The sequence below is a fragment of the Coregonus clupeaformis genome, unplaced genomic scaffold (genome assembly GCF_020615455.1).
Source record: "Coregonus clupeaformis isolate EN_2021a unplaced genomic scaffold, ASM2061545v1 scaf0607, whole genome shotgun sequence".
NCBI classification, from domain to species: Eukaryota; Metazoa; Chordata; class Actinopteri; order Salmoniformes; family Salmonidae; genus Coregonus; species Coregonus clupeaformis.
Genome location: NW_025534062.1, coordinates 138141 through 155980, shown reverse-complemented (window position 1 = coordinate 155980; position 17840 = coordinate 138141). Strand labels below are relative to the sequence as shown.

At 41.6% G+C, this 17840-nt stretch overlaps 1 protein-coding gene across 1 annotated transcript; it reads left to right on the top strand.

Annotated features, from left to right (window-relative positions):
* Positions 1–2137: 2137 nt before the first annotated feature.
* Positions 2138–8674, top strand: LOC121560496 (iroquois-class homeodomain protein irx-4-like). Its single transcript, XM_041873454.2, has 5 exons — positions 2138–2555; positions 3093–3344; positions 4654–4760; positions 6303–6613; positions 7622–8674. The coding sequence occupies exons 1-5, from the start codon at positions 2511–2513 to the stop codon at positions 8293–8295; spliced, it is 1389 nt and encodes a 462-aa protein (XP_041729388.1). The 5' UTR covers positions 2138–2510; the 3' UTR covers positions 8296–8674.
* Positions 8675–17840: the final 9166 nt, after the last annotated feature.

Sequence of the window (17840 nt, the reverse complement as noted above, 5' to 3'; positions counted from 1 at the left end):
ATATTGTTGTACATTAAAGTAGACTTCATAACCATCATATACCGCTCTACATTAAATGGACGCCATCTGTCACAGAAGAGCGCTCTCTTTTAATCTTTAAACGCTAAACAAGAATGAACCTCTGAGCAGCCTTCGTTTCCATCTAAAAGCATATACTGGGTCATCTAAATATTTCATAGGGACGTGATAACACAAGCAGGATAATGAAAATGGATACGGAGAGGCCGCCTGGACAATACCGTTTACTGGACACGTCCATCAAACTTCCCTGTCTTTTCCAATGTGAAACACATGAGTACAGCAAAGGCCAATTTTTAGATTATCTGAAGTGGTTAAATGTATTTTATTGTAATAACCAAGCAAACAGTACGGGTTATGAAATAAAAAAACATGAGGTCGGTTTTGATATGTCATTATTCGTAAAAATAAATAAATATATAAACTAAAATATCAATGAGGGTGAAGGTAGATTCATTTGAAATAACCCCCAGGTGTGTGTGTGTGTGTGTGTGTGTGTGTGTGTGTGTGTGTGTGTGTGTGTGTGTGTGTGTGTGTGTGTCCAAATACCTCCAGTTTCTCAAATCAATGGTAACATCTTGTCAAAATCAAGTGATATGAAATTTGCCCCAAGTAAAACCAGAACGACCTGCAGCCCAATATATTCTTTACAATGTATTTAGACTTAGCTTGTTTTATCCAGTTGATTTCGTTGAGATTAAAATGTATTTTGCAATGAATTTGAAAAACCACTCTATGTATTTTTATTAAACGCCCCCAAAAAGTTTGAATAATTAAGCTTGAATAATTAAGTTTGATGAATGAAATGTGGCTTCTGGTGCCATTTACAGTTTAATGCAAATTAAAAGTCCTGTCAGATCGGTCCCGTCCTCTGACCTGGCGCTCATGTTCCTGGTAAATGTTAAATGTGACTGTTTTGGTCTGAGATGTCACACTAATTCAATTGATCGACAGAACACTCTGTTTATAAACTCTACAAGAAACTTGCCTCATACAGTCTTAACTTAATTTGAGCACAGGTACTTTCATCTGTAGATGTGCGGTAATTATGCTGTGGGTAGCCTATGATATTGTGTTGGCGGGTCCCGAGGTAGCCATCCATCACCCTCCTCGAGCTGTCACCCAGGGCGCGGCGTTCCAGCTGGGAACAGAGGAGAACATCATCATTAATTTGAGTGTGACCCCCGGGCTATTCACATGTCTGAACCCAGGCTTCTCTAAGCAAGTCAGCACACCGTGGAACCCGTCTCTGCCCGCTGCCCCACCCAGCTGAGACCCAGAGCCAGCCCGGCCCCAGAGTGGACCCTGCCCGGTCCCAAAGTAGACCCAGACCCGCCTCACACCCTCTGACACTCCACACATTAAAGTTATTGGAGAAGCGACTTCCAGCTTTGGGCTGGGAAATTAACGGAGAGCAAACTCTCCCACTCTGTCATTTTGCCAAGAGGAGAATAACACGAGAGGGAAATTCTGAAAGTGTGATACAACATTTTGTAAACATTTCAGAGAGGCTGTCCACATTTACATTTACGTCTACAAGTTTAATTGAGATGAAGTTGAACGTAATTGCAGGGGCATTTATCGAAATCAATGTTAATTGGTGTTAACCAAATAATGACCAAATCTCAAGGGAACCAAGTGAGGATAGGTTCATGAGGAGAACAGTTCAGTATATTTTTAATATTAGAAAAGTGGTTAAAATACTACACATCTCCCGCGTTTGTTTTGTGAACCTTCCCCATTGAAATAGTCTCCATATGGATATGTTTATTAATGGACTATATAATTACTAACGGGAGAGATGAGTTGCTAGTTAATTAATTCACAATCGAACATGTTCCTCCTGCTTCACATTTTTAATTGCACCTATTAGATCTACATGGAGATAAGGAATGGCATATTCAAATCATTGGTTCATTGAGTGATTGAATTGCAATCCGATTAAATCTCCTAAAGGCTTCGTCCCACTCTTTGTTACTTGTTCGATTTTTATCCCCAGAAATGCATATTGAAGTTACAGTCTAGACAATTTGAGTGGGTTTCGCTCTGTTACTTGTTGGGTTTTATCCACAGAAATGCATTTTGAAGTTACAGTCTAGACACTTTGAGTGGGTTTCTTCTGACGTCAGAGTCACTGGTGTTTAAAACAACCTGCATCTGGGCTGAGGTGTTTTATACTACTTTTTTTTATAAAGCGAAATATGTATTTCTGACATCAAAGTCATCAATCTGGACAAATATATTTCACTGTCCTAATTCATTTGCACATTATTAGAGTTAAAAAGACAAGGGAAAAAGAGAGGGCGCATTTTGGAGAGTCGTTTTGGAGGCATTTTAACATATTAAACATGGTAGTGTGGTTCGCCCTATAAGCCTCCAGCCTACTGCCTGTGCTTACCAATCAATTGGTACATTGAAACAGTGCAAGGCTACGTTACTATAGCGAGGGGACCTGCAGGCTCGCTTTATCTACGTATATTGGGACCTCTACAATGTCATATCCACAATTCGGATATCCCTACTCGTCTGCACCACAAGTAAGTTACCTTCTCGGTTATCAACGGCATATTCGGTTAGATTTCATCACTATTGATTCTTATATTGATTAAATGTTGATCATGTAATGCACTTTCAACAAGAAAGGAAAAAGCAGTGTATCTTAATGCACAGTATCGGAATTGTATTATGTTACGGTAAATGGCTCATGATACCTGTTCTTTGAACGGTAAAGGTAAGGAGGGTAACCAGAAACAGGCGCACTCCGACCTTTCGTTTACTGATTTCTACCAGATAATAGCCTCGGAATGCGTGCCATATGTTTATCATCTGATATCCCACATGCCAACCTGTTTTGTGGACATGCATGCTTTTATGGCGGGGGCTGGATAGACAACCCACCTGGTGTATTTTTGGCAATCATCCATAATATGTCTTTTGGGAGAACATATATTTGGATTCTGGAAACATTTTACATATTTTAATTATAAAGGGTTGTTTTGCAAATAGCCTAAACATCCATAACACCAATTCACGGTATTCTATAGAAAACGTGCTATTTTCTTCTTGCATTTCAGTTCCTCATGACAACCAACTCTTTGACAACTTGCTGCGAGTCAAGCGGCAGAAGCATCGCTGACTCCGGGGTGACAGCCTCCGCCCAGACGCCGGTCTACTGCCCAGTGTACGAGAGCCGGTTGTTGGCCAGCGCCAGGCACGAGCTGAGCTCCGCAGCGGCTCTGGGGGTGTATGGGAACCCGTACACCGGGAGTCAAAGCTATGGAAATTACGTTACTTATGGAACCGACGCGTCCGCTTTCTACTCGCTGGTATGGGTACTATAAAATAATATAATATCATAATAATTCTACTCATCTCTCTATGGCAGTGACTAATGACGCTGTATCTGTAGCCTGTAGCCTACAGACACAGAGCTGTATCTATATAGCCTATATCCTACAGTCACAGTGCTGTATCTATATAGCCTACAGTCACAGAGCTGTATTTATATAGCATATAGCCTACAGACACAGAGCTGTATCTATATAGCCTACAGTCACAGTGCTGTATCTATATAGCCTATAATCTACAGTCGCAGAGCTGTATCTACTGTATATATCCTATAGCCTACAGTCACAGAGCTGTATCTATATAGCCTACAGCCTACAGTCACAGAGCTGTGTCTACTGTATATATCCTATAGCCTACAGTCACAGAGCTGTATATATATAGCCTATAGCCTACAGTCACAGCTCTGTATCTATATATCCTATAGCCTACAGTCACAGAGCTGTATCTATATAGCCTACAGCCTACAGTCACAGAGCTGTATCTACTGTATATATGCTATAGCCTACAGTCACAGAGCTGTATATATATAGCCTATAGCCTACAGTCACAGCTCTGTATCTATGTAGCCTATAGCCTCCAGTCACAGGACGCCGCTTTACGCACACGGTATGACTATTGAAGTCTTCATACTGTAAACCTGTCTTCACGGTGAACCAACCGCAGGCTATGACTGAATAGCCAAGTGCAACTTTTAATAAAAAGTTGAGTTTGGCAAGTGAAAGTGTCCGGTGCAAATATGTACTGTAAACTGCAATATGACAACTATGTTAAGAATGGATGTGTTTAATGTTGGTCTACAACATACACCGCAGTGTGCTCGATTATGGGTCTATCATTGTTTCCCTGTATTCATTAGTTAGAACGTCTACAATAACACAGATATAACTTGACTTTGCTATTGAACAACATGTTTAGTGACTGTTATTGTTGTGTGTGTGTGTGTGTGTGTGTGTGTGTGTGTGTGTGTTGAAATGGGATCACTAGACTTTATCAGTAAAATGATTAAGCAACGGTGTACATGTAGCCTCCTGTAGCTCAGTTGGTAGAGCATGGCGCTTGCAACGCCAGGGTTGTGGGTTCGTTTCCCACGGGGGGCCAGTATGAAAATGTATGCACTCACTAACTGTAAGTCGCTCTGGAGAAGAGCGTCTGCTAAATGACTAAAATGTAAATGTAAAATGTTATTAAGAAACAGTATACATGTTATTAGAAAAACTGTAAACATGTTATTAAGTATAAAAGTCAATAATGTCACCTTTTCCTGACTGACAGTCTGTCTTGTTGCAGGGGACATTCGATAACAAAGATGCAACAGAGCCTGCGCATGCGAGGATAACCCAGGCAGCAGCTTACTACCCCTATGACCCCACTCTGGGACATTATCAATACGACAGGTATGGTTACTATAATAATAATAATAATAATAATAATAATAATAATAATAATAATAATAATAATAATAATAATAATAGTGTACTACCCCTATGACCCCACTCTGGGACATTATCAATACGACAGGTATGGTTACTATAATAATAATGTTAATAATATATCATATTTAATATATAATATAATATAATTGTGCACTATCCATATGACCCCACTCTAGCACAGTACCAATACGACAGGTATGGTGACTATAATATAATTATAATTATAATTATAATTATAATACTATACAGGTAATTTAATTTTGTACTATCCATGCGATCCTACTCTGCACAGTACCAATACGACAGCTATGGTGACTATAATAATGCTACTACTAATAATAATAATTATAATAATAATAATAATTATAAAAATTATAAAAAATTATAATACTATACAGGTAATTTAATTTTGTACTATCCATGCGATCCTACTCTGCACAGTACCAATATGAGTTGACAACATTACAAACATAATTATGTTCTGTCAAACAGTAGCCCATTTCCCAATCCTTCATATGTTTGTTGACTGACATGAGTCACCTTACCTCTAAGTTAACAACTATTAGAAAAACACCTGTCTACTACAGTACTGGCCTCCAAATGGTATAGGAATATCAGGCCTTTTACTGGATCAAATTCATAGCATTAGTTGATGAGTTGCCAAACTTGAAACTGTTCTTATTGAAGTGTATAATAGGTTTCCATGAACTCCACTAGAGACATGGGACATAGTTCTATCCCTGGGCTTAGCCTACAGGAGGACACGTAGTGCTGAATATTACACTAATGCTTTAGGCCCTTTCACCTGGGGCTGAATCATAACACTCAATAACACAATTCTCCAGTCTGTTTTCCCCAGTCTTCTGGATGGAGAGGGAGTTAGCCTAGCGGTGCTCTGTTTACTCACCTAGCAGTCAGTCTTCTGGATGGAGAGGCAGTTAGCCTAGGAGTGCTCTGTGTTTACTCACCTAGCAGTCAGTCTTCTGGATGGAGAGGCAGTTAGCCTAGCGGTGCTCTTTGTTTACTCACCTAGCAGTCAGTCTTCTGGATGGAGAGGCAGTTAGCCTAGCGGTGCTCAGTGTTTACTCACCTAGCAGTCAGTCTTCTGGATGGAGAGGCAGTTAGCCTAGCGGTGCTCTGTGTTTACTCACCTAGCAGTCAGTCTTCTGGATGGAGAGGCAGTTAGCCTAGCGGTGCTCTGTGTTTACTCACCTAGCAGTCAGTCTTCTGGATGGAGAGGCAGTTAGCCTAGCGGTGCCCTGTGTTTACTCACCTAGCAGGGTTTGACCTCACTCATACAGGGGCATTCTGCTTTTCTAAAGGCTCCCCAGGGGTCTGTTGGGCTGCAGGGTACTGCTGGATGAATCAACACTATGCATTTGTAATGGACAGGACACAAGGAGTTGTTATCTTGCCTCTCTTCTGCTACAGGACCCTATAGATAGATATATAGGCCTATTGTTACAGTGAGACATTGCTATAACTCTACATCTTCACTACTAGATATGGCTGTATGGACGGAGGGACCAGGAGGAAGAACGCCACCCGAGAGACAACCAGCACCCTGAAGGCCTGGCTACAGGAGCACAGGAAGAACCCCTACCCCACCAAGGGAGAGAAGATCATGTTGGCCATCATTACTAAGATGACCCTGACGCAGGTGTCCACCTGGTTCGCCAACGCCAGGAGGAGGCTGAAGAAGGAGAACAAGATGACGTGGCCTCCGAGGAACAAGTGTTCTGATGAGAAGAGATATAATGAAGATGATGAGGGTTCTCAGGAGGAGAACATCAACAGTGAGAACAACGATGATGGTCAGTTCTGGTTCTTTATGTAACACGCTAACAGTGGAATAGTCCTGGTTCTTTATGTAACACGCTAACAGTGGAAGAGTCCTGCTTCTTTATGTAACACACTAACAGTGGAATAGTCCTGGTTCTTTATGTTACACGCTAACAGTGGAATAGTCCTGGTTATATTCCACTGTTAGCGTGTAACACAAAGAACCAGGACTCTTCCACTGTCAGTGTGTTACATAAAGAACCAGGACTATTCCACTGTTAGCGTGTTACATAAAGAACCAGGACTCTTCCACTGTTAGCATGTAACACACTAACAGTGGAATAGTCCTGGTTCTTTATGTTACATGCTAATAGTGGAAGAGTCCTGGTTCTTTATGTAACATGCAAACAGTGTAATAGTCCTGGTTCTTTATGTAACACACTAACAGTGGAAGAGTCCTGGTTCTTTATGTTACACGCTAACAGTGGAATAGTCATGGTTCTTTATGTAACACACTAACAGTGGAATAGTCCTGGTTCTTTATGTTACACGCTAACAGTGGAATAGTCCTGGTTCTTTATGTAACACACTAACAGTGGAATAGTCCTGGTTCTTTATGTAACAAACTGACAGTGGAAGAGTCCTGGTTCTTTATGTAACACGCTAACAGTGGAATAGTCATGGTTCTTTATGTAACACACTAACAGTGGAATAGTCCTGGTTCTTTATGTAACACACTAACAGTGGAATAGTCCTGGTTCTTTATGTAACACACTAACAGTGGAATAGTCCTGGTTCTTTATGTAACAGGCTAACAGTGGAATAGTCATGGTTCTTTATGTATTACACCAACAGTGGAATAGTCCTGGTTTTTATGTAACACACTAACAGTGGAATAGTCCTTTACCAGAAGAAGCATGAAAGCCTTAGCCCGTTTCAACAATGTGATGCTAAATGCTTAAATGACACTTGACAGTGATCATTTTATTACAGTTTGATTCCCATCTTATCGCTGATGTCTCATGTCTGTTAATTTCCAGAGAAAGATAAGGATCTCGCGCTGAGTGACCTGGAAGACTTCGACATGATAGAATCAGAGAGCTCGGAGTGCGAGCTCAAACACCAGTACCTCATGAACACTCACATGACGACGACTGACTGTTCGAACGACCATCTGAAGGACACATCTTTAAAGATCAGCATTCCCGTGTCCCTGGGCGGGGAGCAGCAGCTCAGTAAAACCTCACCAGAGGACTGCGACAGCCGGCAGGGGAAAGCCTGCTACCAACAACAGGGCGACCAGATACTGGACGGCAAACCACGGATCTGGTCGTTGGCCCAGACGGCCACGTCTCTGAATCAGGCGGAGTACCCGTCCTGTATGTTGAGGTGTCAGCCGGGCCTGCCCGCCTCTCCGGCCGCCTCCTCCCCTATCACGGTTCTAGACAGACGGCAGGACTCTCCCGTTACAACTCTCAGAAACTGGGTGGATGGGGTTTTCCACGACCCGTTGTTCAGACACAGTACTTTGAACCAGGCCCTGACCAACACCACGGTGTCGTGGACCACGACCACCAAGGGCTCGATACTAGAGACCGGCGCTCTGGAACATTCTGTTGGGAGCATCAAAGGACTTCCGTCTCTACAGCACCAAGACGCCACGAAGGACAATATGAATTTTCCTAAAACTGCCAACAAACTCTTCTGCTCTTAACACACCAGACCTGCTTTAGTTTATTATTCTGTAGGAGTAGCTTTTTTTTCTTCCTTTTTTTTGTTGTTGCAAGTATATATCTATGTACTTATCAAATTGGCATTTCACTGGTGAAACTTCCAAACAGGATTCGTTTGAGCATATTGCTATTTCGTTAAAAAGCACGTAGGCCTGCCTACAGTCTACTGTATCTAAATGTATAACTGACAGTTAACATTAGAATTAACACGTTTACAGGATTATTTTTCTTATAGCATGCAGATGTTAATAATTTCTATTAAACATTCTTTAAAAAGCAGCCGTCGTTAAACGATGGTTTGTGGGTATCACTGTTGAAAGAAATAACGTCACAAATCCACAGTTCTACTAAAATTGAAGGAGTGTGTTTCAAGTTTGTTCACAAATAAAACGTCAGTTTCTGATGAGCTTGTGTTCAGATTGCGTCAATGCCGGTCGCTGTCCAAGGTGCTGAAATTATAGGCTATTACATTTTCGAATTTGCGATAACAAAATGATCTTTCCGTCTTCGTCGCCTTGTCTTTAGCTTATCCTATATTTGTATTTGCCTTTGTCACGGTTAAGAGATCGTACAAAGTAAAGAAATACAAAGTTGTCAATATGTTTATAGCAAGAACTGCTTTATTGGCCTATTGCTTCAAACACGCAGCGTTCAAGGCAATAAGGACTGACAGTACATAAAACGTCACGTTTTTTAAAGCTGTTAAATCTATAATCATAAATGTCGTTTTTGAGTCAACTTCTCCTCTCTCCCAGTGTCAGGGGGATGAGAGAGAGAGAGAGAGAGAGAGAGAGAGAGAGAGAGAGAGGAGAGAGAGAGAGAGGGGGAGAGAGAGAGAGAGAGAGAGAGAGAGAGAGAGAGAGAGAGAGAGAGAGAGAGAGAGAGAGAGAGAGAGAGAGAGAGGAGAGAGAGGAAGCCTTCAACAGTAATACCAGCAGGCGGGGAGATGTGGCTTATTACTACGCCATAAATAGACTATAATTGGGATATATTCCTTAATAGCTCTGTCAGACTATCGATCTCCACTCCTCCTGATAATATGATGGAGACATCTAAACCTGATCTTTGATCTCTGATCCAGCTGGCAGAGGGCTCACTTATTCTATATGGCCGCTAATATTGCCAACAGCCGAGATCATCTGGAGTCAAGTTTTCATCCTGACACTCTGAGGGCTCTCGAGCCGCCTGGTGAAGGGCTTTACCAGAAGACACGTCTTGGAGTGAAAAGGGCAACGGAACGTGAATTAGTTGTTCTAGATAAAAGGGCAAAAATAAAGAGTGGAGGGTACTTGACAGTAATGGCTTGTGTGAGCTCCTGGGGGACACCGGGCCTGAGAGGGAAAGAGAGCTCCTCAGAGAGAAAGCTGCTCTGAGAGAGATGAGGCGTTTTAATGTGAAGCCAAACGACTGAGATCTTCCCTGGAACAACTAGAACAGAGCTGCCTGCTGGACAAAGTCTTTCTCCTGTCTGGATGTTTTCATTTGTTTTGCCAGACCAGTTTTACCTTCAGCACCAAATTGATATTGTAGAAGGATAGAGACGTTCACGTTATACCGAAACACAACAGGCCTTTACAATTCAATAGCAACATAAATACAAGAGACAGCAATATGACTTGGTGGCAACATTTAACAAGCATGGTGTTTCTTTTATTTAAGGGACTGTCTTCATTTCAATGAGGAAACAAGATGCTTTCGAGATTTGTGTCAATTATAAACATAAAAAAATATGCTACAGGTTTTACAATTGGTCATCCTGTAAACTAAAAGATCAATTCATATTTTTAATAGAATGATATTGAGGACAATTCTATTGAACTTTTGCACCAAAGTGACTATATCCCTTTTTCCATTTCAGCAGCGCGAGAAAGAGAGAGAGGGGGGGGAGTGAGAGAGAGAGAAGTGTTTTTTTTAACAGGCAGACCAAATCATTCATCCGTAGCGAATTGAAACACACAGAGGAGCGGATGGTAAATTAACAGCGCTGCTTTCTACATAGAGACCAAATAAAAGTGTAATCAGCGACGCGTTGCTTTTCATTAAGCGGGTTTGACAGGAGCATATTCCGCTTCGACATGGGAGCAGGACCCAGGAAATAAACTACTCAGACCCAGAGTCATAAGATAATTCCTTAAGCTCCATTAACAACTCTTAGCCGCAGGAAACGGGCTCCCAGAAAACATCTCCAAATCTAAAAGCTTTATCGACCTGCAGCCCTCTGCTGATGGTTAGGGGAGGGTTTTTTCAACTTAAGGGACGTCGCCGTCCAGCAGAGGTAATAGACTTTGACACAACACATTAACTGGGAAATAAAACGGAGGAGAATAGCAGCCGCAGTTAAACGACACTTAAACGTTACCTATTAGAGCTTTAAACCTTAAATAAGATGTAAGCCCAAGGTGCCTCTAGACACACATTATAATCAAATAGCTTATAATCGAATATAGAAATGATTAGGGACGAATAAGAGCAGACATATACCATAGGTCTATCTAACGTCTGAGGTATGCAAGTAAGCAAACGGTCCTTTTAGAACAATTATATTGTGGATGTTTGAAATAATGTATTTCTTATCTATCGTGTAATTACAGTTGAGACCACAACGTCAAGGATAATTTGTAGACAACATAAATTATGGACCAGGAGATTTATTCACTTCATTTGAGGATCAACTGATTCCCTGACGCTGTGGTGAGTAACTCATACAAATACGACCCGTCTGTTTCTTATAGCTGTATAATATGCTGTATATGTATGAATATAGTAAAAAAAATATATATATACAGATCGGACGATGTATTAATGATGAAAATGTTTCCAAAAATGCTCAGGCATCAGGACATTTTGTCCAGAAATGTTTGCGCCAACACCCTGCCTCCCCAGAGACCACAGATCACATTAATACAGTCATAAATATATTTACACATCATTACACTCCCACTAATGAGTGGCTACTTTAATTGACCTTTTAATCTATTAATTAGATTTTCTGGAATTAAATCTACAAAAAGGGGGTTGAGAAAATATTTAATGAAGAGGAAGACTGCGATACTTTATTGTTAAAATGAAACGTTTCTTTAGTCCAGCCCCTCCAAAAGACACACATACCCAGATAATCACAATAAACACATACCAAAGTCCCAAAGGTATATAATCAGAGCCCCAAAATATCCTTTGAATGTTATCCCCAAAGTTCATCGAGGAAACTCCTTAGTTGGTGGCGGTTCTTGCAGGAACCTAATTGCCCAACTGAAATATTTGGATTTGAATATGACAGGACAGCAGGTGCAGGCACTTAACTGAAAAATGTAAAAATCTCCTCAATTTAAGGTAAGGTTTGTCCCTTATATGATCTACATTTCACATTTACATTTTAGTCATTTATCAGACGCTCTTATCCAGAGCGACTTACAGTTAGTGAGTGCATACATTTTCATACTGGCCCCCCGTGGGAAACGAACCCACAACCCTGGCGTTGCAAGCCCCATGCTCTACCAACTGAGCTATTGTTTTATGATGATAGCATCTATCTTTTCATATTTGTTCAAATCTTTCTAAAACAGAAAATGGACACAAGTCATTGGATATCCATCAACAAAGAGGTAAGAATATGTAGGCTATAAGAATATGTTAAAGGCTAGCTGTATTGGGGGCAGATGACTGAACTGCTAACTTTTGTGTCTGTGTCTGTAGGTATACAGACGAGGAGGCATACAAAGGTATGTCAATTGGTATTGGTATGTTATGCAGATCACATGTACCATCCTCCTCCCTTACCTCTTCAATGAAAATCCCATAGGGCTCTACATTATGGACAAGGTATGTGTATGAAAACCATTATCAAAACAGTTTATTTCATTCACATTTACCATAAAAAAACAAGGTATGAAATGTGTCGTGTGCATGTTCTGTTAAACATCTGTATAATAAAAATGTTTTGGATTCACAGACTTCACCCTCCCTACACCTCTGATGAATATAACAGGAAACCTGTTCGATCACCATGCATTGTAAAATCATTCTGGCTATGGATACGGAGAACATCAACACATTAACATAAATGGATGTAGCTCAGTTAGTAGAGCATGGCGTTTGCAACGCCAGGGTTGTGGGTTTGATTCCCACGGGGGGCAAGTATGTAAAATAAAAATAAATTATGTATGCACTCACTAACTGTAAGTGGCTCTGGATAAGAGCGTCTGCTAAAATGACCAAAAAAAAAAAAAAAAACATCACCACGCCAGAGGATATCACCCATTGGACTTGGGGCTCTGCTGGGAGTTTACCTCATATTTGGATATTCTATTATGCTTTGCCACTAAACTCATAATAAACACTCAAAAATTTACCCCAAAAGGTTCTTCAAAAGGTTCTTTGAGGATCCATTAAAAGGGGTTCTTTGAAGAATTTATAGGGGTTCCCCCACAGTTTCAATTAGAAGAACCCCTTAGGCATCCTCCAGGAACCTTTTCTTTTTAGAGTGTAGAAAGTGTTCATTCACATCTCTATTAAACAGCATTAGGACTTGTTATTGTGCTGTCATGAAACATTTAACATTTTAATTTAAATGTAATTTGCTCAGAATATGTTCAAAACTGCTTCAATAACAAACATCAACACAACAGACATGCTCTCATGGACATGGCAATAGAGCAGTAGATTTATGCACTTGTCAACGTTCTCCTCTCTGGACTGTTAGAGAGACTGGGTCTGATTGGCTACAGTGTAGGTTTAAAAGAGACAATAAAACTGCCTTTACCTCACTTTCCAAGAAGCTGCAAGAACTGTTGAAGGACAATGGACTTCAATATTGATTTACTTAGTCCACTTCCACCGTCCTCCATGGGTTGGTCAATATTTATTTACTTAGTCCACTTCCACCGTCCTCCATGGGTTGGTCAATATTTACTTACTTAGTCCACTTCCACTGTCCTCCATGGGTTGGTCAATATTTACTTACTTAGTCCACTTCCACCGTCCTCCATGGGTTGGTCAATATTTACTTACTTAGTCCACTTCCACCGTCCTCCATGGGTTGGTCAATATTTATTTACTTAGTCCACTTCCACCGTCCTCCATGGGTTGGTCAATATTTATTTACTTAGTCCACTTCCACCGTCCTCCTATCAGTCCAGAGCCCATGCTGTAGACCCTGTTAACGTCCTATCAGCCCAGAGCACATGCTGCAGACCCTGTTAGTTTCCTATCAGCCCAGAGCCCATGCTGTAGACCCTGTTAGTAGCCTATCAGACCAGAGCCCATGCTGCAGAGCCTGTTAATGTCCTATCAGCCTATCAGCCCAGAGCCCATGCTGCAGACCCTGTTAGTTTCCTATCAGCCCAGAGCCCATGCTGCAGAGCCTGTTAGTTTCCTATCAGCCCAGAGCCCATGCTGCAGAGCCTGTTAGTGTCCTATCAGCCTATCAGCCCAGAGCCCATGCTGCAGACCCTGTTAGTTTCCTATCAGCCCAGAGCCCATGCTGCAGAGCCTGTTAGTTTCCTATCAGCCCAGAGCCCATGCTGTAGACACTGTTAATGTCCTATCAGCCCAGAGCCCATGCTGTAGACCCTGTTAATGTCCTATCAGCCCGGAGCCCATGCTGGAGACCCTGTTAGTGGCCTATCAGCCTATCAGCCCAGAGCCCATGCTGCAGACCCTGTTAGTTTCCTATCAGCCCAGAGCCCATGCTGCAGAGCCTGTTAGTTTCCTATCAGCCCAGAGCCCATGATGTAGACCCTGTTAATGTCCTATCAGCCCAGAGCCCATGCTGTAGACCCTGTTAATGTCCTATCAGACCAGAGCCCATGCTGCAGACCCTACAGCCTATCAGCCTATGACCTAACCTTATAGACCAGAGAGCTAACCCTGCCATGTGACCCTGGATGTCAACATCTTCATCACTTCCTCATCACAAGGTCATAATCTTTTCTCACTCAGTGACAACACCACTCACCCAGCGACACTAAGTGAGATTAAACAGACCTAACATCAACACGTACATATGCCGTGTTCAAGACAACTAGGAACTTAGAACTCAACGAGTTCCGACTGGGAAAAATTGTTTGTGAACGGTCATCCGACTCGGAATTCCAAGTTGGAAACTTGGGCATCATCCTAAATCCGACTTTTCCGACCAAAAGATCACTGACGTCATGATTTCTCCTCGTTTTTTTCAGAGTCGCCAGTTGTCTCAAAAGCAGCAATATTCAGTATGTTTAAAAATGATATAGCATCATCACATGGTAGGCAACAATACATTTTCATTCTTTACTATACAATGTAGAATGGAAAGACAGGTCAGATATGTCTCCAGATACTTTTAGACTGAAAAACAACACTAGTGTTTTATATGTGGCAGAACACAGTCACCTCTGATCTTTACAATGACTAAATAACTCAAATAACTCTTCAAGGAGTCAACCATTGTTTTCTAATGCCAAGCCATTACAACTGGTCACTTATGCTTACAGTATGAACAGCAGGCTGTACTAAAATATTTGACATTCTCCTGCACAAGGTCAAATCAAATGTTATTTGACACATGCTTCATAAACAACAGGTGCAGACTAACAGTAAAATGATTACTGACTAGGTATCCTCCTCTCCTCTCCTCTCCTCTCCTCTCCTCTCCTCTCCTCTCCTCTCCTCTCCTCTCCTCTCCTCTCCTCTCCCTCTCCTCTCCTCTCCTCTCCTCTGCTCTCCTCTCCTCTCCTCTCCTCTCCTCTCCTCTCCTCTTCTTTCTTTCCTTTGCAGAAAAGTAATAACACATAATACTAAAAGTAGTAATAGATACAATGAGGAACGACAACTTGGCTATATACACTGGTACCTGTACTGAGTCCATATTCAGGGGTACCATGTAAAAACATGGCTATATAAACGGGGTATCTGTACTGAGACCATGTTCAGAGGTACCATGTAATAACTTGTCTAAATACACAAGGTACCTGTACAGGGTCCATGTTCAGGGATACTTTGTAATAACTTGGCTACATAAACTGGTACCTGTACTGAGTCCATGTTCAGGGGAACATTGTAATAACTTGGCTAGATACACTGGTACCTGTACTAAGTCCATGTTCAGGGGTGGCATGTAATAACTTGGCTATATACACTTGTACCTGTACTGAAGCCATTTTTAGGGGTACCATGTAATAAGTTGTCTATATACACAGGGTACCTGTAAGGGGTCCATGTTCAGGGGTACTTTGTAATAACTTGGCTACATAAACTGGTACCTGTACTGAGTCCATGTTCAGGGGTACGATGTAATAACTTGTCTATATAAACGGTGTACCTGTACTGAGTACATGTTCATGCGATTTGAGTAATAACATGGCTATATACATTTATACCTGTTCTGAGTCCATGTTCAGGGGTACGATAAAAAAACTTGGCAATATACACAAGGTACCTGTACTGAGTCCATGTTCAGAGGTACAATGTAATTACTGGGCTATATACACAGGGTACCTGTACTGAGTCGATGTTCAGGGATACGAGGTAAGAACTTGGCTATATACACAGAGTATCTATACTGAGTCAATGTTCAGGTGTACAATGTAATAACATAGCTATAGGCACAAGGTACCTGTAGTGAGTCCATGTTCAGAGGTACGATGTAATAACTTGGCTATATACACGGAGCAGCTTTATTGATTCCATGTTCAAGTGTACCATGTAATAACTTGACTATATACAGTGGGGGGAAAAAGTATTTAGTCAGCCACCAATTGTGCAAGTTCTCCCACTTAAAAAGATGAGAGAGGCCTGTAATTTTCATCATAGGTGCACGTCAACTATGACAGACAAAATGAGAAAAAAAATCCAGAAAATCACATTGTAGGATTTTTAATGAATTTACTTGCAAATTATGGTGGAAAATAAGTATTTGGTCAATAACAAAAGTTTCTCAATACTTTGTTATATACCCTTTGTTGGCAATGACACAGGTCAAACGTTTTCTGTAAGTCTTCACAAGGTTTTCACACACTGTTGCTTGTATTTTGGCCCATTCCTCCATGCAGATCTCCTCTAGAGCAGTGATGTTTTGGGGCTGTCGCTGGGCAAAACGGACTTTCAACTCCCTCCAAAGATTTTCTATGGGGTTGAGATCTGGAGACTGGCTAGGCCACTCCAGGACCTTGAAATGCTTCTTACGAAGCCACTCCTTCCTTGCCCGTGCGGTGTGTTTGGGATCATTGTCATGCTAAAAGACCCAGCCACGTTTCATCTTCAATGCCCTTGCTGATGTAAGGAGGTTTTCACTCCAAATCTCACGATACATGGCCCCATTCATTCTTTCCTTTACACGGATCAGTCGTCCTGGTCCCTTTGCAGAAAAACAGCCCCAAAGCATGATGTTTCCACCCCCATGCTTCACAGTAGGTATGGTGTTCTTTGGATGCAACTCAGCATTCTTTGTCCTCCAAACACGACGAGTTGAGTTTTTACCAAAAAGTTATATTTTGGTTTCATCTGACCATATGACATTCTCCCAATCCTCTTCTGGATCATCCAAATGCACTCTAGCAAACTTCAGATGGGCCTGGACATGTACTGGCTTAAGCAGGGGGACACGTCTGGCACTGCAGGATTTGAGTCCCTGGCGGCGTAGTGTGTTACTGATGGTAGGCTTTGTTACTTTGGTCCCAGCTCTCTGCAGGTCATTCACTAGGTCCCCCCGTGTGGTTCTGGGATTTTTGCTCACCGTTCTTGTGATCATTTTGACCCCACGGGGTGAGATCTTGCGTGGAGGCCCAGATCGAGGGAGATTAGCAGTGGTCTTGTATGTCTTCCATTTCCTAATAATTGCTCCCACAGTTGATTTCTTCAAACCAAGCTGCTTACCTATTGCAGATTCAGTCTTCCCAGCCTGGTGCAGGTCTACAATTTTGTTTCTGGTGTCCTTTGACAGCTCTTTGGTCTTAGCCATAGTGGAGTTTGGAGTGTGACTGTTTGAGGTTGTGGACAGGTGTCTTTTATACTGATAACAAGTTCAAACAGGTGCCATTAATACAGGTAACAAGTGGGGGACAGAGGAGCCTCTTAAAGAAGAAGTTACAGGTCTGTGAGAGCCAGAAATCTTGCTTGTTTGTAGGTGACCAAATACTTATTTTCCACCATAATTTGCAAATAAATTCATAAAAAATCCTACAATGTGATTTTCTGGATTTTTTCAATTTGTTTGTCATAGTTGACGTGTACATATGATGAAAATTACAGGCCTCTCTCATCTTTTTAAGTGGGAGAACTTGCACAATTGGTGGCTGACTAAATACTTTTTTCCCCCACTGTACACAAGGTACCTGTACTGAGTCCATGTTCAGAGGTACAATGTAATAACTTTGTTATATATACTACTACCTGTACTGAGTTCCATGTTCAGGGGTAAGATTTAATAACTAGGCAAAATACACAAGTACCTGTACTGAGTCCATTTTAAGGGTACCATTAAATAACTTGGCTATATACACAGGGTACCTGTACTGAGTCCATGTTCAGGCGCACGAGGTAATAACTTGGC

What these genes read in the sequence shown, in the direction of transcription:
- LOC121560496 (XM_041873454.2), top strand. Translation starts at nt 2,511, where the DNA reads ATGTCATATCCACAATTCGGATATCCCTACTCGTCTGCACCACAA. An exon ending in CCTACTCGTCTGCACCACAA is followed by an intron (nt 2,556 to 3,092) that starts GTAAGTTACCTT and finishes CTTGCATTTCAG; the next exon opens with TTCCTCATGACAACCAACTC. An exon ending in CGTCCGCTTTCTACTCGCTG is followed by an intron (nt 3,345 to 4,653) that starts GTATGGGTACTA and finishes GTCTTGTTGCAG; the next exon opens with GGGACATTCGATAACAAAGA.